General features: G+C 35.9%; 1 protein-coding gene and 2 long non-coding RNA genes across 3 annotated transcripts; 1 reads left to right on the forward strand and 2 right to left on the reverse strand.

The window, feature by feature from the left end:
* Positions 1 to 8,239: 8,239 nt before the first annotated feature.
* LOC141902653 (m7GpppX diphosphatase-like) lies at positions 8,240 to 25,072 on the reverse strand. Its single transcript, XM_074790486.1, has 5 exons — positions 25,030 to 25,072; positions 23,153 to 23,518; positions 12,763 to 12,908; positions 12,042 to 12,266; positions 8,240 to 10,148 (listed from the first exon to the last, which is right to left on the reverse strand). The coding sequence occupies exons 2-5, from the start codon at positions 23,508 to 23,510 to the stop codon at positions 9,879 to 9,881; spliced, it is 999 nt and encodes a 332-aa protein (XP_074646587.1). The 5' UTR covers positions 23,511 to 23,518; positions 25,030 to 25,072; the 3' UTR covers positions 8,240 to 9,878.
* On the reverse strand, positions 13,666 to 14,787 carry LOC141902654 (uncharacterized). Its single transcript, XR_012618907.1, has 3 exons — positions 14,557 to 14,787; positions 13,914 to 14,038; positions 13,666 to 13,788 (listed from the first exon to the last, which is right to left on the reverse strand). It is a non-coding gene; the product is annotated as an uncharacterized LOC141902654 (long non-coding RNA).
* LOC141902655 (uncharacterized) lies at positions 15,125 to 17,844 on the forward strand. The gene is made up of 4 exons (XR_012618908.1): positions 15,125 to 15,416; positions 15,857 to 16,022; positions 16,107 to 16,309; positions 17,752 to 17,844. It is a non-coding gene; the product is annotated as an uncharacterized LOC141902655 (long non-coding RNA).
* Positions 25,073 to 26,201: the final 1,129 nt, after the last annotated feature.

Raw genomic sequence — 26,201 nt, forward strand, 5'->3', positions numbered from 1 at the left:
GCCACTACTTAGCAATAATAAGAACTAATGTTATTGACGATGTTTTGTTAAGTGGAAAGACGCCGAGTACCAGTATATATCCAATAGGTTCGAATCCCCAAATTCTTCGGGATGATTTGATTTTAAAATAGCGATCGTTTTAATAGATTTGGTGTACCTTATTAAACTTACCCACCGTCAACACACCTGCCGGATGTGAAACAGGGGACGTCCTATTCCAATGACGCTAAAGATTTTTTGTGAATTTTATGGTACTGTAATGGCGGTATGAATTAAATTCAGCTTAGACTGAGAGTAAAGTATTTTAAGGCAAACTCTAATGGGCTAACTGCACATCGTCGAAAGACTTCTCATCCATCGATACTTGATAAAAATGAAATAAAACATCTAGTTCCAATTATCTCATGTAAGCATAACATTTATTTTGAAAATCTCAACCATACATCAAAACATTTTAAAGCCTTCTATATCAAATGCATTCTTTTGCTAACATAAACAATAGACAAATGGCCATATCTCTATCATATTAATTATATCACGAATGCTAAATATTGCGATATTAATTGAAATCGTTCAACCAACAAATGAATTTAGTTAACATAATATCATCACAAACCATTCATATCCTTGGCAAAGGACTTATAAGCTTTTAGAATATCCAAACAGGAAAACTTTAGTCTCATTTCTATGCGAGTAGAAATACATTATCATTATAACATCCATATCTTTGCATTATATATAACATCCATATCTGTGCATTATATATATGTTTATAATGTCATATCTCTTAATAATAATCAATCCAATAATTAGATTAATAATACTAATTTATTTATAAATTAATAATTGATAATTAAACTATAAAATCTGCTATAATTGAGTTACACATGAGGTAAAAAAAATTATGACATAAAAACTCCTGTCAGAGTAATAGAAGTAACTGTCTAATACATGAAATAACACATTTTATACAATGAACTGAGCTCTGAATCTGATATAAATATTCAATCTGAGATCTTACGAATGATGTTATTTTAGCCCTCTACTTCTGAAAACTGAATAGCGCGCTGTGAACTTCAACTTCAAAACAAATTTGTTGAACAGCAGTGTATCGAAAAACTGTACGTACAGTGTACCGCGATCTGAACGCGGCGTCTTCTCACTTAGAAAATTATCGACTTGACAGATTAGTTCGATTTTCGACCGCGGCGGCGCTATACGACATTAATTTTAGACAATATAAGAAGGATATCAAATTTGAAAACTATATAAATCGGCTTGATGACGACTTAGTGACCAGCTTATTCCAGTTCAGGATTGGGTCTTATCTCCTACCTGTAAATAAATTGTCAAATCTCCATCTACCGAGAACCGATAGATTATGCCCCACCTGTAACGTTTTAGGCGACGAACTACATTTCATTTTTGACTGTAAATTACTTACCGTATTCCGTGAAAGCTACCTAAATTCAAATACCTTTCGGAATCTTGATGTTTTAAAAAATCCAACTTTTAAACTTGCTAAATTTATCAAATTAGGTCTGGATGTATATAGATCCCTCCGGTAGTGTGTGTAAATAGTATGTTGTATATAACGTTTGTTATGTTTCAAAGTGCTTTTATCTACTGTTTTTGTAAATAATTGTAAATACTGTTTCTTTTCCTCCATATACCATGGAAATGGTTGGAGTGTAATAAATATTCGTATTCGTATTCGTATTCGTATTCAAAAGAAACTTTCTACCTTTTGCAAGTTACGGGCGGGTTCTATTATACCATAGAACTATAACGGAACTATTCCGTTATAGTTCTATGATTATACGAGAGAATGCTTAGATCCGGTTCAGCTTAATAGGCCTAATTGAGATTTCAATCCGAATATCATTTACCTATGCAAAAATGAACGTTAGATAATTTCCTCTATGCTGGGGTCCCCAAAAGTCTTTTTATCATCCTTGCCTAACTCGAAATCACCGCAATCGGAATTGGTAAATTTGGGAAGTATATACTATCAGGATTTGAATTTTATATTTAATTTGATGCTCGAAGATATACAGTACGATACTTGCACTTTTTCTTGTAAATATTTTTGTTCTATGCCTACGAACAGTATATAGTTTTTTGATTCGTTGTTCATTGATGATCATGTAATTTGATTATGATGAATTACTAACTTGTAACACCCAACGGAATCCACCCATTTATTCTTCTGACATTTAGCCGACACCATTCGGTCGTCTGACAATTAGTCCCTCTTTGAAACACAGGGGCTCGTACCAGAGTTGTAGGTAATGTAAAAACGATAATCTGTTATTATAATGTATTAACAGATTATCGTTTTTACATTACCTACAACTCTGATACGAGCCCCTGTGCTTTGAAATAACCAAAGACAAAATCAGTTTTAGTGTCTCATAGACCTCACAGTCTAAAGGAGAGTATAAAACTAAATGTGACCACCCATCGGCTTGCACTACTCGGTTCCTGAATACTGTGACACACTTCAAGACGTCCAGGCAAGTGATGACAAAAATTATCAAGTTTATTATCATATTCATTTTATTTAGAAAAGAATAGTATCAAAATTCAGTGTCATAAACATCGGCACGCAAACTTAAAACATGTACAGAAATGACGAGATTCTTTTCACAATGATATTTTGATAAATGTTGAATCTAAAAATCTTTCTTCCCACTTACTCCCACCATGAAAACATTTCTATGAATCAAATTGACATGAATGAAAACAATATAGGGCTACTCTGCCATTTTAAATTTGGAACAGCTGCAGTTCATGAAAAAAGTTCTAAGCCTACTATTTATTTAAGACCACTTATTTATTTGGAAGTGAAATACCAAAGAAATTTCATCAAAAATGTTCATGCCATTACCTAGGGTGTAAAAATCTAACTAGGACTAAAGTACATGATATACAGCTTTACATGAAAAATATCTGGATGGCAAAACATATTTCCAACGCAGTCAAACCTGCTTAATCTGGATTTTGGTCTAATCCGGACATTATTTGCAGTCCATACAAGAAAATCATCTTTTAATCTGTATATTTATGTTATGAGATTGGCATGAACCATTGCCATTTTTACGAAAGTTCGACTCGATCGCAGCAAATCGTTCCTGAAATCGATCGTAAAAATCGGATGCTCGTAAAAACCCCTTAGGACAATAATACAAACTGATGAAACGAAACAATGAAATTGAAAAAACTCAAAAAATCAAGACTTATTCATATATTTTATCAACTGTAATTTAGTATTTGATAAGATATTATTGAAACACAATTTTTTTTTAAATAGACGTTGACATGTTAGAAAATCTTAAAAAAATACATTGTCGTTTCATTTTGTAGGTTTTACGTAAAAACTTGTGGATCACCTTGTCCGTCATGCCACAAGTATGCAATACAGAGAAAATGGCGCCCAATGGCAGAATTTGAGAATTGTGTTAAATTCCCAAAAAATGTTGATTAATCACTCAAAGCATACATAAAATTGGATTATTTCCAAAGGTTCCTGCACTAGTTTCTGAATTATCCTGTTTGCTACCATTAGCGATAGAAATTTTGGTCGCTTATTTTGCCTAATGTATACCATAGCAACTAATATTTTGGTCGGCTGTATATGACCTGTTAAGTGTGCTAGTACAGCACAGCACACTTCTACCCGGTACATAGGTGTTTATTGATTAGCAGGAGACTGTCTGCTTACATTATAGTTCCTTTTCAACTGTATAGGCGTCACCACGTACGATCTAAAAATCGAAAAAGCGACAGTCGATTCGATTCAATTTGCGCGTTCGCATCGTCTTGGAAAGAAAAAAACGGGACAGAAAAAACCGCGCGCGATTGTGGCTAAATTTGAGCATTACAAGGATAGAGAACAGGTTAGATTAGCGGCGCGTAACCTCCGTGGAACGTCACTTGGACTTAGCGAACAGGTCCCCGAGGAATGGGCTGCGCGCAGACGAGAGAAACTGCCCGAATTACGAGCGGCAAAAGCGAGCGGTAAGCGTGCGTTTTTCGTCCGGGACAAGTTGATTATACGTGATCAGCGCGATCATCGCGATAATGCTAATTCGATGGATCATTATTAGCACGCTGTGGAGGGTTCGTATATTGAATATTTGGACCGGATTGTTATTTTATCTCGTAATCGTTGTTTCGCGATTGATTTCATCGGTTATAGCGGTGATTGTGTAAATAGTGACGACTGTGCCGTTGATGATGAGTTTAGTGTAAATACGAACGAATCCGATGTAAATAATCCTCAGAAAGAAGCGTTGAGATTCGTAAATGATCTTAGTGTAAATAACCGTGTTAATACGAACAAAACTAATGCGGATAACTCTCGGAAAGAAGCGTTGAAAATCGCAGGTTTAAATGTGTGCGGTTTATCCCGCAAACTTGATTTTCCTGAATTTAATGAATTTATTGCTTGTTTTGACATTGTTTGTTTAAGCGAAACCCATCTTGATGATGCGGACGGTGATTTAGCTTGTAGCTTACCTGGGTCCCATGTGGCCCACTTTAAAAACAGAAAAAAGTTGTCGAAGAAAAGTTCTGGTGGTATAGGTATAATCTATAGAGATAATTTACGCGGTAAAATCAAACCAATACCGACCGATTGTTCTTACGTATCGTGGTATTTTCTAGACAAAACTTTATCTAATCACTCGAAAAATGTTATTTTAGGTGCAGTCTATATTCCCCCTGAGGGAAGTAGATTCTATTCAGAAAATGCTTTTCATGAAATTGAACTTGAGTTATTGCAATTGAAGATTGAGCACAATTGCAGTGTGCTAATCACAGGTGATTTTAATGCGCATACTTCCTGTGTCCCTGACCTTTTAGAACCTGATAATTACGTAATCGACAATGATCAGTTGTGCCATTCAGACTCGCAACAGCTGTATAAACATGTCATACCCACTAAACGAAACAATAGAGACAAAAGGACAAATAACTCTGGCTACCAGCTTGTTGACATGTGTAAAAATCAATCGTTAGTTATTCTTAATGGGAGATGTGGAAATGATCTGCCCGGTAATTACACCTTTAGGGGTACCAGTGTCATTGATTACTGTGTCTGTGATATCGATCTGTTCCGTTTTATCTGTGATTTTGAAATTATGCCTTTTGACCCTCTTCTGTCAGATGGACATAATGCAATCAAATTGGGCTTACAAACAAACAGCAGTGTTACTGATAGTATCTCGAATGATGATATAACTACTGATACATGTACAGAGAGTCCATCGATACGATGGGATGAGGATAAATCAGAACAATTCTTTGCATCGGTCGAACTAAACTTAACTGAAATTGACTTCAACAATTTACTTCTAAACGGATTAGAAAATACAGACAATCAATCTCTGAGCGATATCAACGAGCTTACTATTAAATTTGTTTCTACCTTACTAAACAGTGCCTCGGAATGTAAATTGCTCCATCGCAAAAGAACTAATCGCAAGAGACCAACTTATAATAAATGGTTCACTAGAACCTGCAGAACTGCTAAAAAAGAATATAAGTATAGGAGGAACAGATACAGATGCTGTCCTTCCCCCTCGAATCTAGATTCTTTGAAACGATCATCTAAAAAGTATAAGAAAATAATTAGTGAAAGCAAACGAAAGCAGAGGGAAGAACTTATTAGGGAACTTAGGCAATGCGAAATAGATGATCCGAGGAGATACTGGTCGATGCTTAATTCCACTGGCAGTACAGAAACTGATAATCACAACATTAATGTTGATCAGTTTTTCGAGCATTTCATGAAATTAAATGATTTAGGCGAGACACAGGACAAGCACGATATTGTTGACAATCAGATGCCTATCTATGATAATCATATTCTCAACCGCGAGATAGATACTGATGAAGTAATAAAAGCGATCTCACTACTTAAGAATAAAAAGGCATCTGGCATCGACGGGATTACAAATGAATTGCTAAAAGTCAACCGATATCCCTATTTAGTTAATATTTTGCAAAACCTATTCAATCTTGTTCTAAGGACTGGCCATGTACCGGATACTTGGTCGATTGGGGTGATCAAACGGATCTACAAGAACAAAGGTGATCCCGACGATCCCGATAATTACAGAGGCATCACTCTAGTGAGCTGCCTAGGAAAACTGTTTACGAGCATATTGAATCAGAGACTATCTCTATTTTTAGATGCAAACAATATTATAACTGAAGCCCAGGGTGGTTTCAGATCTAAATACTCGACAGTTGATCATATCTACACTCTTAAAACCATTGTTGAACTGTACCTTGGCCAGGGGAGAAGACTGTTCTGTGCGTTCGTAGATTTTAAAAAGGCATTTGATTCAATCTGTAGAGTAACTCTTTGGAAGAAACTTATTAGTAATTGTATTACAGGAAACTTCCTGAACGTTATTAAAAGCATGTACGACTCTGTAAAATCGTGCGTAAAATATAATGGCAATACCTCACAATATTTCACTGCCGGCAGAGGTTTGAGACAGGGCGAAAATCTATCACCAATCCTATTTTCACTCTATTTAAATGATATAGAGGCATTTTTCGTGGGTAATGGTAATCCAACTCTCTCATTTATAGAAAAGCTGAATTCGGACTGCGATCATGATCTTGACACCCTGTTAAATCTATTTATTATTCTGTATGCAGATGACACAGTTATCTTAGCTGAGGATGAAAATTCACTGCAGTCGCAGCTGGATACTTTGTATGCATATTGTTTAGAAAACGATTTAACGGTTAATATCGATAAAACTAAAGTTTTAATTTTTGCAAGAAGTAAATGTAGGATCAAGATAGATACAAAGTTTATGTTTGGCACAGATGAGATTGAGATCGTTGAGGACTATCTATACCTGGGAGTTAAGTTCAATTGGAATGGCAGTTTCGCCAAAGCAAAAAAAATATCTATATGACAAGGCAATGAGAGCAATGTTCTCGGTAATACAAAAAGGCAGACGCTTGAAGCTCCCGATAGATGTTTTGCTGAAACTATTCGATATGTGCGTCGCACCCGTTGCGTTATATGGTTGTGAGATATGGGGCTTTGAAAGCCTCGATTTATTAGAGAGTCTGCACTGTACGTTTTGCAAAATTATTATGAAAGTGTCAAAATATTCGCACAACCTGCAGGTATTAGCTGAACTTGGGCGGTACCCCATGAGTATCGAGGTAAAACGGAGGATGGTAAACTTTTGGCTTAAAACTGTTACCGGCAAAGATTCAAAACTTAATGCAATCCTGTACCGTATATCCCTCAATCTGTATGTACGCGAAAAACACAAATCCCCTTGGTTATTGTATATAAAGAAAATATTTGACGACATTGGCTTATCTTACATATGGTTACAGCAATACACGGAAAATTATAAAACGCTCTCCAAGTACGTGAAACAAGTCCACCGTGACCAACACGTACAAGAAATGCTTCAAAAAGTGAATGACGATCAGCAGTATGTTAATTTCAAACTATATAAGAACGATGTTAGGCTTGAAAAATATATAACTCAACTTGACGGAAGTCTTGTGCATAGCTTATTCGAATTCAGAATTGGTTCCTATTTATTACCGGTAAATAATCGATCGAACGCTCATATAGACCGAAGTGAAAGACTGTGCCCTGCCTGTAACACCGTAGGAGATGAGCTTCACTTCATTTATGACTGCACTTTGCTAAGTGATCTGCGTGATAATTCCATCCATTTAAGTATGTCCAGAAACTTGGAAATATTAAGGAATCCTACCCCACAACTAGCTAAATTTATCCAGTTAGGTTTAAGTTTATACAAATCCCTCCAGTGAATTGTGTATATACGTGTGATATATCTTGCTGTATATAATTCAATCTCTGTACTTGCTTTGTTTGTAAATAGTTTTATTACTGAAAGTTTGATTTTAAATTTTGTTAATTCCTATTTTGTTTTGTATATATGTATATAATTCTGTTCATGTTTTGTAAATTTTTATATTCCATATTTTGTATTCAATCTTGCCTCCACGTACCATTCTTATGGTTGGAGTGAAATAAATATCTTATCTTATCTTATCAAAATAAGCTAACGCCATCTGGCGCAGAGCGTGCACTATTATCAAGTAGCGAAAGGGTTAAGCCATTATTGTGGACTCAAGTCAATAGAAAATATATTTTTGAAGTGTTACTTTTCAACCAAGTTTAGGCGGTTCCTGAACTTCGCTGAAAAAGCTGAAACGCTGAACAAAAAAAACGCTGAAATTTCAGGGAATTCCTGAAAAATGCTGAAATTCAGGGAAATCCCGAAAAACACTGAAATCGTGCTAGGAACCGACAATACACGTTTTGTTTCTTTTTCCGGGCTGGTGTCCGCTGCCGAGTCTTGCATCTTGTATCTTCAGACATATGACACGTGATGACTCGCTAGGTGCTAGCAAACTCTGAGTGCAGAAAAACGCAGACGGTACAAACTCGTGTGTACTTTGTGGCAGACCCTAATGATGTGGAGCTACGAGCGGCGTTTGAGTTTTAACAAAATGATCGGAAAGACGCTTTGAACGCAGTAGAATCACGACGAATTCTAGTTAGTTACCTAATCGTTGGTGGTAAGCTTTTTATAATCGGATGGGCTTATACCAACGTTAGGGATGACAAGGGCCAAAACACGGTTGAAAAAAGTAACTCTTTAAAAATATACTTTCTATTGACTTCAGTCCATAATTAATGGCTTAATTCACAAACTAACACAGGTACCTTTTGAAATAATCCAATTTTATGTATGTTTCGAGAGATTAATCAACATTATTTTGAGAAATTAATTAATTTCTCCACAAATTTCGCCATTGGCCGCCATTTCTCTGTATTGCATACATGTGGCATGATAGACAAGGTGACCTACAAGGATTTATATAAAACTTCCAAGACGAAACGAAAATTTTTTATTTTTGATGGTTTTCCAACATATATTTCAAATCTTCGTGCTTTCCATGATAAATAATGAAATAATAAATTCTCGATGAAGGAAAATGTGAATTAGTGTTGATTTCTTAATTTTTTCAATTTCGTTGTTTCATTTCGTTAGTTTGTGCTGTTGTCCTGGCCTCAGTCCACAGGTGCCAGCACCCTCCACAAGTTTTCAAAATGGCCGCTGTTGAATTGACGGAAATTTACTCTCACTTTACGGCCGATATGTACATGGATTAAGATCGTCAGGTGAGGTGTCATAGGTATCAAACAAACTACGAATCTGTTGTGCGTTGATTACAACAAAAATTAGACGAATATCTCAAAAGACCAGAAAATGCCAGGCAAATTATTCCTAGGTCAAATTGACTCACGAAGATTTCATTGAAAAATGACCTTCCCATTACTGACTGTGGTTTGTGAAAATATCTGATCGTGAAACTAAACCACCGACAGGTTACTGACTAGACGAATTCATGCATGAGAATGTATCCAGTTCGTATCCGATCCCAATATCATTCTGAAGAAAAGGGGAGTCACATTACATCATAGACACCTTTATCAGACACTACACGGCGGTTAGCAAGACAATTTTGGCGACATGTGCGACAGCGGTACGGACAGTATTCAGAGAGACGGTCAGTACTTAGTGAAACGGAGAGTACTCCTAGCACGATTTTCAGCATTTTTCGGGAATTCCCTGAAATTTCAGCGTTTTCTTTTCAGCGTTTCTGTGAAGTTCAGGAATCGATGTTTTGGCCCTTATCATCCCTATCATTGATATAAGCCAGTCAGATTATGAAAGCTTACCACCAACGCTTAGGTAACTAACAAACGTGAACACCTGCTGATTTCTACGGCCAAGCCAATCATAGAGGATCGAGGCTGTGCTCTCTGATTGTTCTTTCATAACCGTGGTCTAGTCAATTTTTCCGGCCTGTTTGTATTTCACAAACAATGGATCATTATCTCTTGCAGTAAACATTAACGCTTGCGTTTGATAGTAATCTGATTTCAGCTGAATATTACTGATGATGTCATCAAGCAGATGAGCTTTAGTTATGTTAGATCCCGGAGCGTCATATTTTAAATGAGTTACATGAATGTGTAAGTGATAATAAGATGGTTGATAGTGAAAATACATTCTCAACTGACTTCGCGTTATTCCGTACTTCTCTTCAACCACTGCCTGAAAACAGAATTTAAAGGTAAAACTTGATTGTCTCATAGACACAAGTGACCATCACCAAAAATTACATTTTTAACCCCCACCCCATGTCCACTAAAAATCCTTTGACTGCAACAACTTCTCTCTCCCTATCCCATGGACGCTTCCAGTCCCAAGCAAATGTTATTTATCAGCAATGAAATATCTTAAACAATATGCATCGGAAGAAGAGTACATCACACCATTGCTGATGAATGTATTCAAGTGTTTTTAATGAAACATTAATGCATTCAAACACTGATGTAGCATATGAACCAAGACTCATGTAAAAATCTGTTTACAGAAAACTGCCTTCCCATTGAAAAGAAATTCCCGTCTTGCATGACTATCAAAAATCGAACTTTGGGCACCCACATCAGGGTGGATATCATTATGCTCAACAACCTGACAATTTCAACATTTAACTCCCCCTGGTTAACATATACAGAAACCGATGACCTTGAAACTTACCACAATCATAAAACCTGTTGTTATGCGCAATTCTCATTATCGATGCATTTTTTCATTGTACTTGTAAACCTGTGTTTCCCTGTGTTTAATTATGAGGTAAGGGTTTATATTTTTCATTTAGTTCCCTATTCAGTGTGTATACATGGATTTAGATTTTCATGAATAGTAGATTAACATGTCCTGCTCATTGTGATATGCTTAATCGGTCGCTGTAAAGCAGCTTATATACGAATACAGAATTTCAATATTAAGGTTTTGGGAATTCTTCACAGACACTTGTCATGTGAGTGCTGTCCTGTTCAGATCTCCTGATCTTTAGCTGTCTATACTTAAATTTATATGATATCCATAAACTCGGTGAGTGTTAATCTGTAATGTTAAAGTATTTTGATTATCATATGAGAAATGTTTACAACTGAGATTTATTGTATTTTTTGTTTGTTTCTATTGTAGTAAATCATTTTGACGAGAATAATAAACGTATTTATGATAATGGATATGAAGGTTGTTGTTAAAAGTGTTGTTTGGTCATCGGTTACCACACATGTCATAAAGTTTTACAAATACAGTATAATCCAAGGGCGGACCTAGGGGCATGTTGTGACCATGTTGACCAATAAAAAGGGCATATATTCTTAATTTAGGGCGGAAAGGCATATCGGCAAAATTTTTGAAATTTTACTATCATTTTAGAGCTTTCTGAGCATCTCCGAGAGGCATTTAGTCAAGAAACATAGGTTATATATTTAGGAAAAATATCTAATTTTGATTCAGAGAAAAAAAAGGCACTTTATAATTTCGACCGTGTCGGGTGACACGGTCAAAATCCGCCCCTGGAATCCGCTTAATTTGGATCATTTGGGATCAACAAAATTCACCCAGATTATGGGAAATCCAGATTAAAAGTCATAAATCCAAAGGCACGGGCCTACATCAGGTAGTGGGGTTCGGGGGCACTCCCCCAGAAAAATGTTATATTTGTATGTGCTCATGTGCATTTTCCCTGCATTTTCGGGCCATAATCAACTAGTATAAATTCGTTAATTTTTATGTAGCAACGATCGTCGGAGTTTGCTTGAGGCGTTTTTCTGGCTTAATTCGGGGCAGATGTAGCCTAGGTTTTTGAGTACTGCTCAGCTGTGGAATTTTTAGGGCTCTGAGATGTAATCCGAGTCGATTTGGGGCAAGACCTTCATTAACAAATTTGGCCTCAGGAAGAATGGCATTTATATTGAATTTGTGTTGGATTGAACAAATTTATTCCCTGACAAATTTTGGCGTTAAGTAAGCAGTGGAATTAAAAACAATGGCAGTATAACGAACTTAGACCGAAAAATCCTTTTCAAAAGTACTATTTACGTACCAGTATCATGAAATAGTAAAAGATTTAAAGTTTAAACTTACCACTGTCTTATCTCTAATATTCGTCAACAATGGTAAATGTTTATTGGTTAAGTCTCTCAATGATTTGATTCCATGCTTATGCACAATTGCAACAAGGTATAAATTATCAGCTTGACTCTGGTCCCATTTCATATCGGGCAACAAAATGAATCCATTTTCTGGATCACTATCTTCAAACACTATGCGTTCCCATTCTTTCTTTTTCTCCAGAATATTGTAGACCCACTGAAACAAGCAAGGCGACATTACACAGTCTCAGGCCACTATAATTTGGCCTTTTTAATCAACGCCATAGAACGATATACGTTCATATGCTTAAGATGTTTGGCGTTCAATTATGCAAATTAAATAAAATTACAAAATTTCCCACTTTCAAGCCAGAGAACTGAGGGTATTGACCAAAAATTTGCCACAATAACTTTCTGCTCGATAACTCTCTGCTAGCCCACCTTCTGATTATTCATGAGCAATTTCAGCGTTAAATTCACAGCAGTTATCAGATGTTCCAAAGGTTCTCTTACGTTTGCAACCATTTCAAAACTAAGAGATTAACTGACATTTCGACTTAATCGTATGAGCCATTTCAAAACCTTATCAGTTTTAAAAATTGTTCAGACACTTCACTACTTTATCACTGCAGCTGTTCTTCATGTCTTTTTCATCAATTGAATTATAGACGGTTACTTGGCTATGGAAAACAACCAAAATATACTGTTATTACCTGAATGGAAAAAGTTTGTGAGTGTAAATGAGGTAATGTAATCGTGTCATAATCTGTCGCTGTTTCACAGATCAGATATGGCTCATGTTCAGTATATTTATCGATGTGTTTCTGACTAGCTGGATATATAAGAGTCACCTTGATTTCTGAAAAGATACAAATTATATCATCATAGGCCTACAGTTGACTTGACCTAACTCAAATCAACCAGTCCCTTATGAAAATGGTACACGTGTATTTAGCTAAATACACGTGTAATACACGTGTAATATGAAATTACACGTGTACTTTTGACGTGTACTTTGAAGTACATGTGTAAAACACGTGTATTTCTAAAATACACGTGTAGTTTGGACATGTATTTTGAATTACACGTGTACTGAAGATCTGTATTTTGAAATACACGTGTAACTTAGGACGTGTATTTTAAAAACACGTGTAAATTCATGTGTGGCTTCTGAAATACATGTGCAATCTGGATGCATGTACCTTGGCTAAAAAATGTACCTTGTTTCTCATAATTGGTCACTTTTGTAAACTGCAATAAAATTTGTAATTACATCATTTAGCTTCACATGATTTCATAAAAAGTAAGATTTTGCATGTAATGTTCGGAGAATTGAAGGAATCTCCTGTCTTTTTAATTGTTTGATCCTCATTTAGTAGTTTTTTCCAGGATGCCATGTCAAAAAATCATGTTGTTTGTCCTGTATTGACTAGATTGGATCCTGTATGAATGAAGCACATGTCTTTGTTGCCCTCTGAATAAATCCAAAAACTGTTTCACAAAAATCATGATCTGAACAAAAAATTTTGGATATTTCATTTATTATCAAGATAACTAGAGGCTTAGGGGACTGCCCAAGCCCCGAATTACAATGTTATTTATGAAAAATTTTGAATATATTGCTGTCACCAGCTCCAAGTGTTCTGCTTTCCTTGTAGGCCCATACACAAAAAATGTCCTTTTTCCTCTAATGTTGCCTTATCGTACTGTATATCACATAATGAACATTTGTATCATACCTGCAGTTTTTTTAATAATGTCTTACATACAGCGCAGTAATATTGGTCAAGTTCATATCGGATGAGTAGATTGGCAATTATGATTGCATTCACTTTAGTCATAAGGCACTGTATTACTAACTTACGTCGTCACAACCATTGTCTGCATTATTGGTGGATTGTGGCCATTTTCAATTCTTAAATCTTCCAGATTCTCAAAATCGACTTCTTGAAAAATCATAATGTCCATCATTTAGCAACATATTACAAACTACAAAACAAGAAGTAATTTGAGAATAAATTATTCCCAAGCATATAGAACTTAAGGCTACAGTAGGCCTATACGTAGGTTGGTTTCCAGCTAGCGATTTCGTAGCCTATTGTTGCGATGAACATGCATAACGTACCAGATCGGACCTGGATATTTTGTCTGTAAGGGCTTATATACGAAATACCTAGCATTGTCTATCATACATTATCCATTATATATGTATACACCATATTTTGTATGTTATACACATAAAAAGTATGTGGTACAATGCGATCGTCCAATATACAGACACTGAGACAGAGGCCATCCCCTCAATTAGCACTGAGCCCGCTTGTGAAAACTAACAACATTAACATTAAACTAAACAATTGGCCTATGCAATAGCATAATTCTCCATGTCTCTTGTTTGTCCTGTCAACTTTATTGAACTGTCAAACCAATAATTTACTTGTTTAACATTATTATTGATAAGGACCAATAAAGTCAATTTGATTTGCTTAGATTTAAAATGATCTTACCTCCAAATGTTTAACATGTAGGCCTACTCGCGTATTTTAACTGGCCTTCTACTTGCAATTTCTTTTTCAAACTCCATGCTTGCAAAAGACGAATTCGGTTGGTATACATCGATATTTACCGGTAATTTTTCCACTAAAAAGTGCATCTTTATGTTATTTGTCTTCCATTTTGGAACACTACTAAAATGAAAACCTCACTGACGAACTGACTAGCTCCGATTAAATGGTTTTCAATGAACAGAAAAACAACCTAGACAAAATAATCTCATCTAAATGTTGAATTAAATACTAACAGGCCTTATTCATGCACCTTTTTGTCTATTTTTATAATACAGCGTATACTTAAATGATCGTCATTTCTTCACTGAATCGTTATTTTCAACTTACTTAATTGATTTTGCCTTAGCTTCATAATAACTTAGTATAAGTAATTTTTTTACTAATTAAATATCACTTATCGCGATTATTCTTAAATTCTAAAAGAACTAAAATGCTGATGTAAAACTTATTAATAATTAAATAATCTATTTCAATTAAACTCACAAGCACCCCTGCGCGGTGGCAGCCATATTGCCATTGTTAAGCAACACGTTTTCACGCCGTTTTCACAGGCTTTCACGATCTATTCAGTATTATATTCTCATAATGATTGCAAAACGCATTGGATGACAATGTATAATAGGGGATCATTGACAACTGGACCAAAAGTGACACTGCTTCTTTGTTTGAGGTGAAACACATAGTGGATCATTGAATGATTAGATTCAATAGAGTGGATTCGAATGGAAGTGGAACAGAAAAAGTCGAAGGCCATTTGATTTATTATCCCGCGTTTAAAGGACGCGTTGTGGATTGTTCAGGTATTATTATTGTTATGTACATGTAGTAAAGTAAACGTTTATTGTGTTGGGCTTCAGGCCACCACAAGGTCACTAAAAGAATATGCTTATTGGAATGAAAACTAACATGACTAAGTAAATATTGTAGGCCTAGAATCTTTATTTTTAGTATTGAATTGAATTTGAATTAGTTATGGTTATTAGTAGGCCTTAAATGATTGAATGTCCAGTGAAAAAATTGTGAGTGATCATTCCAATCGTGAGGGATAAAAATGGAGTTTCTTTGGTGTTTATTCATCCAATCTAAAAACCGCAGGATCATTTTGATTTTGTTGTGCGCCCATCATCGCCATTAAATTTGTATGCTGGACATGAAATTAGGTCGCTGTCCGAGTTTCGATTGTCGGCAAAAACGACGTTAGTGCAATCAATTCTTGACCATTTTTTTTCAAACTTTATAGGGTCTACACCAATAAGAATTGATCCAGACCGACACTATAAAATTGGAATTCCCATTTTTTGGCTTAAAAATGTGTCCACCAGGGGATTGTTGGAAAATGATGTTAGCGCGAGAGAGCCTTCAATTTTCCACTGATTTCTCAACAATGACAGTGTGATGAAAATCAGGTATTTACATAATAGATTATATGAGCGTCGAAATGGTTTTAGTATAGATTACAGCGTGAGCATTGTAAATTCTTCTCATTTTAGGATGCCTACTCACTATTGAATGATACAACAGCTGCTGCCATACGCTGATTATTCTGAAAACCTAATACTGTTGGGTGCATGCATGCTGTCGTCCACTCATTTAAAAGAAGAACTAATTGTCAAGGCATTGGACTGGATGCGAAGCAATGAAAGTCTTCCATGAGGAAAAAAGTTGGACCCAAACCGGGTCAGCTAAATAATACGTAAGTACATGAATTCAATATATAATGGCTAGCGTTCATTTGTTGTTGATTTACAGGGGCGGATCCAAGCTGGAAGAACGAGGGTTCAGCTCTTATGAAAAGGGCACTAGTCAATACAGGTCTCACGGTGTGAAACGGTAGTATGGGGTTTGTGCACTTCGATCATAGGGTGGAATTTTTCACCTGTGATTCAAAAGGGCACTTGGTCAGAAAAGGGGAGGGTTTAACGTTTAATATGGCGCTCGAGGCGAACAATCACCGTGTCCTGATGCGTTGGGTGATTCAGTCGAAGGACGTGTTGGATTCGGGCGATTCAGTCGGCGCAGACCCTGACAAATTAGGTGATTTTACTGACGATTTCGTTGCACAACATAAGTGCTCGACGAAATTGCCTAATGTGTCCCCAGCTTTAGTCCATTTGAGACTTTAGTCCAAGCGGGCTATTGCATTCACCCTTTGTTCGTCTGTTGTTGGAATCCAGTATTTTGGGAAGTTTTAATACTCTTGATATTTAAGTTATACATATATCTATCCTAGCCATGTCTCCAGCCCAAAACTGGTCCGAATCGAGATGGCCAACTGCATTGGCCATTTTAGTTCCCCAAAATCATCTCTTATGCAATTTTTTGAAGTTTTCAAGGGAAATTTTGAAGATGCTTCAATCTTGACACAAGATGGCCATCATGTGACCTTTTTTGTACCCAAAAAGGTCATTTTTGCCTTGTAGCTGCCTAATGGTTTGCAATTTTTCTTTGAAATTTGTATTGGGTGTACATTCTTAACAATCTAAAACATACGAGACAGATTTTTCGATCAGTCAAGCGTGACACATTTGGCAGCCATCTTAGTGTCATCAGTTCTTATTCGTAGATAGAAAAAGGTTTTTGAAGGAAAATATCGACAGGTTTTGACTTATAGTCTTGATATTTGATAATTGTTACCACTGTTGTAGTATTCATCTCATGTGGAATTGGGGTTACCCAGGTTTTTGTTCTCACCACCAGGGGGAGTTGAATATTGAATTATATACAATTTGTCTAATTTATTTTTGTACCTATGAATACTTAATAACATCGATCAATTATGAAATTGTAGCTTGTGACATGTTCTACGATAGTGGTGAGTTTCAATGTCCTGTTTCTATTTTATTATGTTGATTGGTTAGCATTCGAAACCATATGGGCATGGTGTCCCTAGACCCCTTGTTTTTCATCAGGTGGCGTTGAACATTGAAATTTCCAGATTGTCAAGCATTTCACCATATGGCTTAAAATCAAGTCATTGAAGAGTGCAAAAACTGTTAACTGTTATATGCAGAAGACTCTTAGAAAAAGCTACAGAATTCAATCATCATCCCAAGCAGCTGAAATTGAATTATTTATCCGGGTAAAGAAATCATTTTATACTTTTGCTTAATTTTTTTCAAATGGTTATCATTTCAGAACAATGTCAAAAGGAGAAGGGTGCGAAAGAGGCCAACATAAGACATGCCATTACTCAAAGATTTATAAAATTTATGAAGATGAATAAATCAGTTAGTATGGAAAATGTGAATCTCTTGAGTACGTTCATTCTAAACAGCACATGGATTAAGGAGATGGTCCTCACATGGTGGTTTGATTTGAATTCAACAAAAAAATAGCAATTGAAGACACCTGTATTTAGCATGAAGTACACGTGTAAGACACGTGTAATATTGGATGAAATACACATGTAATTAGGATAAAGTACACGTGTAATACAAGATGAAAAACACGTGTAATAAGGATGAAGTACACGTGTAATACACGTGTAATTTGGATGAAGTACACGTGTAATAAGGATGAAGTACACGTGTAATTAGGATGAAGTACACGTGTAATACACGTGTAATTTGGATGAAGTACACGTGTAATTAGGATGAAGTACACGTGTAATTGGGATAAAGTACACGTGTAAAATTGGGCCAATTTTACACGTGTACTTGAAATACACGTGTATTTTCATTTACAATTACACGTGTACCATTTTCATAAGGGGTGAGCTGATTATTCAAGTTAAACAATGGAATCAAATTCACATTCTGTTGCAATAGTTCTTTAAAGATTTTTGAGTGAGTGCCATTAAAATATTTCAACAAATATCAGGGTTATCTACGTTGATCAGATCCGACTTAAGCACAATCTACTGTATAACCAAAATAGAACACAGTGAATAATCTAACCCAGGGGTCTTTTGGTACTGGAAGGACCTATGATTTAGCTCAAACTTAGCTTAAAGTTTTCTCATTTTAATATTGGAATCTTCCATTTTTATCACTTGGAACAGGGTTCTGTGCAATGGCTATTGTATAGGCCTATAACCAGGACAGATCATATCCAATGATAACAATGTGGGTTCGATTCTGTATTCTGAATTCGGCCTATATGTCTGTGTTATCAATTGTATGATTATTTCTGGTCATAATCTGGACAGCAGGTCAGAATGATTAAAGCCAGTATTGTCCAAATATATCGTCAGCACGAATGGAATTAGAGATTTTTCAAATCGTTAGAATTAAAAACTTAGTCAACCTAAGTTAAATAGACTTAACATTAAAAAGAACAGGTAGGCTAAAATTTCCTAGTTTTGTGAACTGCAATACAGTAGGCCTATTTGTCATTTCAGAACAATCAACTCACGATTACCCGCAATAGGCTACTTAGGACTAACGTCTTTTAAAGTTAATCCAGGGTCAGGCCATGGCTTTGTTGTCTTTGAGGGGTCCGAACCCCCGCAAACAGATTTAGTTTGTTCCACTCATTTTCACTTCAAAAGGAAATAATAACCCATTAGTACTCAAGCCGCCCATATCCAGCCTACCTAATACTCCTCAAGATGCCGAACGAATCCTCCCTGACACTTTTTTCGTCTGCTACACAAAACCCTTGAGTATTTAGTACAAAATAACACAAACTTGAAATAGGCCAACATGAAAATAAACTGGGAATGGGCTATTCCGATTGAATGTGATAAATTTGGATTTTCTTGAACTTTCTGAGGAGTAATAGACACTTTAGTGGAATTCCTTGGTGCTAATGGGTTGCAGAAATGTTACAATTACTACTACAGTGAAACCCGCTAAAACCAGATATGCCAGATTTTGGTCTAATCCGGATAATATTTGCAGTCCATTTATTCATAATATTACAAGAAAATGACTTATTATCTGGATTTCCTATAAACCGGATGAATTTTGTTGGTCCCAAATGATCCGAATTAAGTGGATTCTACATAAATACCTATAACAATACATGCATAATAAATTTGTTCACATTTACTTAGAGCTTCATCATACCCATGAAAATTGCTCAGTGGCCATATGTGATCTGTAAAACAGTGACTGAATAGGCCTATAGCACGATCAAAATATCAAGATAAATGTATTTTTTTCGAATTATGAATGGAAACGCATGAAATTCTTGGCAGAATTTCTGAGAATCCAAGTAATCAAAAAAGCCTAAGCCGTCCATCCAGAAGTTTTCATGTAAATCTGTCAATTGATACGATCTCAATCACATACAACTGCATGATTATTCATCATGAATATACATGGTTAGTGGGTTTTGCCCCCACTGACTCAAATAGACACTCTCCACGTTCATGGTGTGACGATTTCTATACACTGTGTACGAAGTTTGCAGGGGGGATCTAGGGTGTCCGGACCCCCCCCCCCCCCCCCAATTTGAAGTGCCCTCAAAATGTCACCCCAAAATTTTTTGGATCAAGGTTCCACCTATAATAATTTTTTCAAAGCATGAAATGACCGAAAGCACCCCCCCCCCCCAAAATGGCGTAGAAGTATCTTAAAAGTTTTCTGGAAATGAGTATTTATAGCAGATCCAACAAAACCAAAATTCTTGGTCTGTGTAAAACCTGCTGGGTTAAAAGACATAAGTGTTACAAAGTTTCTTCCCCTCGAGCCACATGTCAGTTGACCAGTCAACCTATAGACCTTGTGTGTCCACCCCCAATTACGTACTGTATGCCCGTAGACCTGCAAACCTGTTCAACGTGTGTATCCGATGACGTGTCCCCTCGAGCCACATGTCAGTTGACCAGTCAACCTGTAGACCTTGTGTGGCGTAGGACTGGTATATATAAAGGTTTAACTTGTGTATGTCATGACTATCATAATTATAGATATATTATACACTCATGCGCATGAATATCTGCACTATTTTCGTCGTATACTATACTTGGGCCCAGTTTGCTTCATACACTTAGATCATCTGAGTTCATAATTGCCTTCCTAGTAGCAAAGACTATGTTGGATAATGTTCGTAGGCTTGCATCATTGTTACAGAAGACAGAACTCGATATATATGCTGCTCATTCGTAAATCGATTCTAAAATCTAATCAATACAGGAGCTACGAAACAATGTAGATGTGAAATTTCAACGAATTTTCAGCCAAGCTGAGAAAATCTGTCAGAAAGTTGGAGGGTGCTTAATTCAGAGCTGCCAACCTTGAAAAATCCTTTCAGGGACATTAAAATTTTTAGAAAGTTGGAGGTCGCTTAATTCAGAGCTGCCAACCTTGAAAATCCTTTCATGGACATTAATTTCAGGGACCAGACACATTTCTCAGGGACAAAGTGCCAGGGACTTATCATATATACTCGCACTGGGACAAAATTTTATAAAAGAAAAAAATCAAGGACAATTTGATGACACTCAGGGACTCAACAAACAATTTGACAAACAAATGCATTTCTGAGCTTCTGATCACAACTTTTATTGAAAATTATTAGGCCTACAACAATTGGCTAAAATAGAATGTTTCTGGTTGGTTTTGAAAATCAAAGCTCGATAGGACCCCAGGGTATGAAAATTTTTTTTACCTTCGACCGGGGCTGCCTGCCCCCCCCCCCCCGAAGGTTTTATTTATCTCCGTAATATCCACTGTGTGTAGTACTAGAGTACATTTATATGTCCAGCACAATGAGTCGGATGCCACTGATAAAAATTTTTTACATTAGCTGACCCCGATTCACCGGGGTGTGCTGGCCTAAATTTATATCGATTTCTACACAAGCATAGCTGGTGAATAGAACGATGACCACACTCAAACGTGGTGAACGGATAATAAGATAAAATCCCACTGTTTACAGATTAAAATAATTTAAAAACAAGAATTTATTTATTAAATCTAAAATATTTAAAAGAAAGGCCTTTTTGATCTCACCCTAGAGATCATCGTCAGGTGTGAGAAATAGACTTAAAGGGAATTATGCGGAGAAAAGCCATTATTTAAATTGGTACTAATATCTGAGTGACGAGTAATTAGGGCAGACTCAACTATGTGGCGTTTAGTGTAATTGCTGGAAGTATAAATAATTTCGGCTTTATCAAAATTAAAACGATGACCAGTGTTCCAAACGTGATTGGCTATGCCACTAGCCGGTTTTTGATTTATTATATCCTTTTTGTGTTCCGAAATTCGAGTTTTTAAATCACGACCAGTTTCTCCAAAGTAAATTTTATCACAGCCAAAACAAGGAATTTTGTAAACTCCGCAGTCCAAAGGTTTAGATTGATTGTTTTTAACCAAAGTCTTACTAATTTTGTTTTCATACGTGAAAATGATTTGTTTATCCAATAAAGGGAGAGAGTGACGAAACTTTTCCAAAACAGGTACATACGGAACTACAATGAACTCTGAAATGTGTTCTTTATTTTCTGGAGGTTTAGAATTGAAGAAAGTACGTTTAGCCTTAGAAATAGCGATTTTCAAAATGTGATCAGGGTAAGCCAATTTTCTAAGACAGTTGGATATATGGTCAAATTCAGCCGAAAATATATTTGACCATATATCCAACTCTCTTAGAAAATTGGCTTACCCTGATCACATTTTGAAAATCGCTATTTCTAAGGCTAAACGTACTTTCTTCAATTCTAAACCTCCAGAAAATAAAAAACACATTTCAGAGTTCATTGTAGTTCCGTATGTACCTGTTTTGGAAAAGTTTCGTCACTCTCTCCCTTTATTGGATAAACAAATCATTTTCACGTATGAAAACAAAATTAGTAAGACTTTGGTTAAAAACAATCAATCTAAACCTTTGGACTGCGGAGTTTACAAAATTCCTTGTTTTGGCTGTGATAAAATTTACTTTGGAGAAACTGGTCATGATTTAAAAACTCGAATTTCGGAACACAAAAAGGATATAATAAATCAAAAACCGGCTAGTGGCGTAGCCAATCACGTTTGGAACACTGGTCATCGTTTTAATTTTGATAAAGCCGATATTATTTATACTTCCAGCAATTACACTAAACGCCGCATAGTTGAGTCTGCCCTAATTACTCGTCACTCAGATATTAGTACCAATTTAAATAATGGCTTTTCTCCGCATAATTCCCTTCTTTCTAAGTATATTACTTCATGCCTTGCCAAACACTAATTATTTACTCACTCACCAATTTACTCAATTAACCTGTCCTCCTCTGTATATATACCCCTGTTTTAAGTCTATTTCTCACACCTGACGATGATCTCTAGGGTGAGATCGAAACGTCGTGTCTTTTAAATATTTTAGATTTAATAAATAAATTCTTGTTTTTAAATTATTTTAATCTGTAAATAGTGGGATTTTATCTTAATAGCTGGTGAATCATCACGAAACAGGTGATTTATTGATTTAATGAGTAAAGTATTAAACCAAATTGTATTAATGAGGTTCGACTGAGGTTCCGTCTGATTGGTCTTCAGATGTGAGATGGTGATCTGACCACCTGACGATCTTGCGGGTTACCCATAGAATTGTAACAATGGGATTGGCTAGATGCAAGACTAAGCACAATCATCAACTAATTTCTTACCGTTTAATTCAGGATTCGCTCGGCCGCTATACGTTCCATAGATATCATTGTGCATTGAGTTTTTCAGAGACATATCTTTCGACATCAGATCCTGAAGGGAATCTTTGTTGAATGCAGTTTTTTCCAGAATTGCAACTGCATCATCATCATCATCATCACTATTGGCGCAGTCACCGCCTTCGATTGTTGTCGCATCAGCAGTGAATTTTCCATGTACAAAAATCGTCTTGGATTGGTGATTTTCATTGAGTATTTTCAGAATTTTAAACCCAGAAAAGTCGCCGATTGGTTGATGACACTGATCATCAATACTTCGATCATTTGCATCCAATTTGGCCTTCTTTTTTGCACCCTCCATTTCTGTCACTGAAAAGACAAATTAATTTCAAATCGATTTTAGGATAGGCCTTCAAAACATTTGATAAACTAGGGGTCCAGGGACACCATGCCCACTTGGGAAGTGGTTTCAAATGCTCAAAAATCTAACAATTTCAATATTCAACGCCCTCTGGTGACCATATACAAAAACCAATGACCTTAAAACTCACCACAATCATTAAACATGTCAGCAGCTACGATTTTGTAATTGATTGTGATCACAAAATATGCCTCGTTACCAATTTAATATGGAAATACTAAGTTATTCTACTATTTAACGCCCCCTGGTGACCATATTCATAACCCAATAACCTTGTATCTCACCACAATCATAGAACATGTCATGAACTACAACTTTGCAATTGATAATGGTAACAAAATATGCCTAGGTACCAATATAATAAGGAAATACTAGGTTATTCTACTATTCAACGCCCCCTGGTGACCATATAGAATAGCTAATTTCCTTAAAACTCACTACAATCATAGACGATGTCATGAGCTACAACTTTGCAATTGATTGTGGTGACAAAATATGTGTTGGTACAAATATTATATAGAAATACTAAGATATTGTATTATTCAACGCCCCCTGGTGGCCATATAGGCCTACAAAAACCAATGAACTTGAAACTCAACACAATCATAGAACACGTTATAAGCTACAACTTTCTAATTCATTGTTGTAACAAAATATGCTTAGGTATCAATATAATGTCGAAAAACTTTTTCCCACCTACGAATGAGTACTGATGACACCAAGATGGCCGCCAATTGCGCCATAATTCGCTGATAAAAAATACCTGTCTCAGGTATAAAACAGCCCTTTCCAAAGAATACCCATCAGCAATTGCAATGAGAAATGGCAAACCAGTAGGAAGCTACAGGACTCAGAATTCGGGCCAAAATTGACATTTTTTGGCACTTATCATAGGATGACCATCTTTAGTCCGATCGACCCAATTTTTCTTATGCTGATGGGCCCTGGGGAGGTTCAAATATATACAAAAGATCAAGGTAATTGAACAAGGCGTCTTCAAAATTTCCCTCAAAAAGTTCAAAAACGTGTAAAAAGTGCTGATTTTGGCCAACAACAATGGCTGCCAGTCGGCCATCTTGAATCTAACAGGGCCAGTTTTGGGGCTGAAGATGTGTCTAGGGTAGATACATGCATAAACCAAATATAAAGATATTACCTTGCAGCGTCTCCAAAACTTCCCAAAATAACTGGATTCCGTCTACGGACGGACGGACGGACGAACGGACGAAAAGTGAACGCAATAGCCCGCTGGGACTAAGGTCCCAAGTGGGCTAAAAAAGGCCTATCAACAGCCACCACATAGGACATGATACACTCGATAACCATCAACCACTACATTGATCGTATTAAGTTGTAGGCCTATCTCTCTTCTCTAGCCTAATTGTAATCACTTACTAAACATACGATTTGTATTTATCTTGCAACTAAATTTACGCTATTGCACTTTTGTACCCCCTACCATTTCTGCTTGTTTTTCCAGTGCTCTCTGATCTCTTGACCAAAAAAATGTATGATATTTTGGGGGATCAGATTTGCGACCATGGTGAAATTCAGTAATCGTAGTTATAGTAGACTATCTGTGAAGTATGTGAAACCAAATGCGAGTTTATCTGAATTATCGCCTGAAAATAGTGAACCACGCAATTCAACTTTAGTTAGCTATATCCATAAAAAACTCAAATAGCTCCAATCTTACTGAAAGAAAGCTTGTTGGAATGGGGAGGGCTCAAATAACAATATGCTTTTTAAATTTTTGAATTATCTTCAGTAGTTTTCGAGATATCGCAAATTGAAGTTTGAAAATTTGAGCGAAAAGTGTCTTCATGTTTCAATACACAAAAACTGTGATCTAAGAAGGCAATAATTCATGTAAACAAACTTCAATATCTCTTAAACTAAAAGAGATATACTAGAAATTTAAAGAGCAATACACTCATAGCACTTTCAAGTGACAGTTGAAAGACCCAAAATTTGTATCTGATTCCAAATGCCTATGGTTTCCATGGAAACCAGCCGAAAAATGGTAAAATAATGAAAATATCGATGTTAGATCAAAAGTTATGATGTAGAAAGGGGATAGAATAGCTAGTTATCAATAGTTTATGTTTGCCCTAAGTTTATATAGGAATATCTATTATTATATAGATTATTATTATTAGGTTTCCATGGTAACGGCAAGAAAAAATTTGAAATATTGAGAAATATTGATATGATTTCAGATGAAATTATTTTTTTCGCTACATAATTTTTGAAATGAATAAACATGATTATCAAGGCCTGTCAGTTAGGTCTATAGCCATAGGCTCCTATTGCAGATTGATTTAAATATACCAATTTTATATATTATTTGCTAAATGAATTTTAGTTAAGAAAAGCAGAAAATTAGGCTTGGCCTAGCTCAAAACGCTGAAATTTGAAATATATTCATGATATCATAATAAAATCAATCAGTTTAGAAACATAAACCAAGCAATAGTAATAATACTACTAATAATAACTAAATAATAATCCATTTGTTTTGTTTTGAGCTAAATTTCAACAATATTTTATATATATTTCAATTTTGCTGTCCCATCATGCGCCTCTATTTTTGCCCGTCACAAGCCTCAATTCATCCCATTAGACGCCTCC

The sequence above is a fragment of the Tubulanus polymorphus genome, chromosome 3, assembly GCF_964204645.1.
Source record: "Tubulanus polymorphus chromosome 3, tnTubPoly1.2, whole genome shotgun sequence".
In the NCBI taxonomy this organism is placed as follows: Eukaryota; Metazoa; Nemertea; class Palaeonemertea; order Tubulaniformes; family Tubulanidae; genus Tubulanus; species Tubulanus polymorphus.

Excerpts from the sequence above, each read along its gene's own strand:
- LOC141902653 (XM_074790486.1), bottom strand. The coding sequence starts at position 23,510 with ATGGAGGGTGCAAAAAAGAAGGCCAAATTGGATGCAAATGATCGAAGT. Across the intron at positions 12,909-23,152 it reads AGCGAATCCTGAATTAAACG|AAATCAAGGTGACTCTTATA; the intron begins GTAAGAAATTAG and ends GTATCTTTTCAG. Across the intron at positions 10,149-12,041 it reads ATATTAGAGATAAGACAGTG|GCAGTGGTTGAAGAGAAGTA; the intron begins GTAAGTTTAAAC and ends TTCTGTTTTCAG.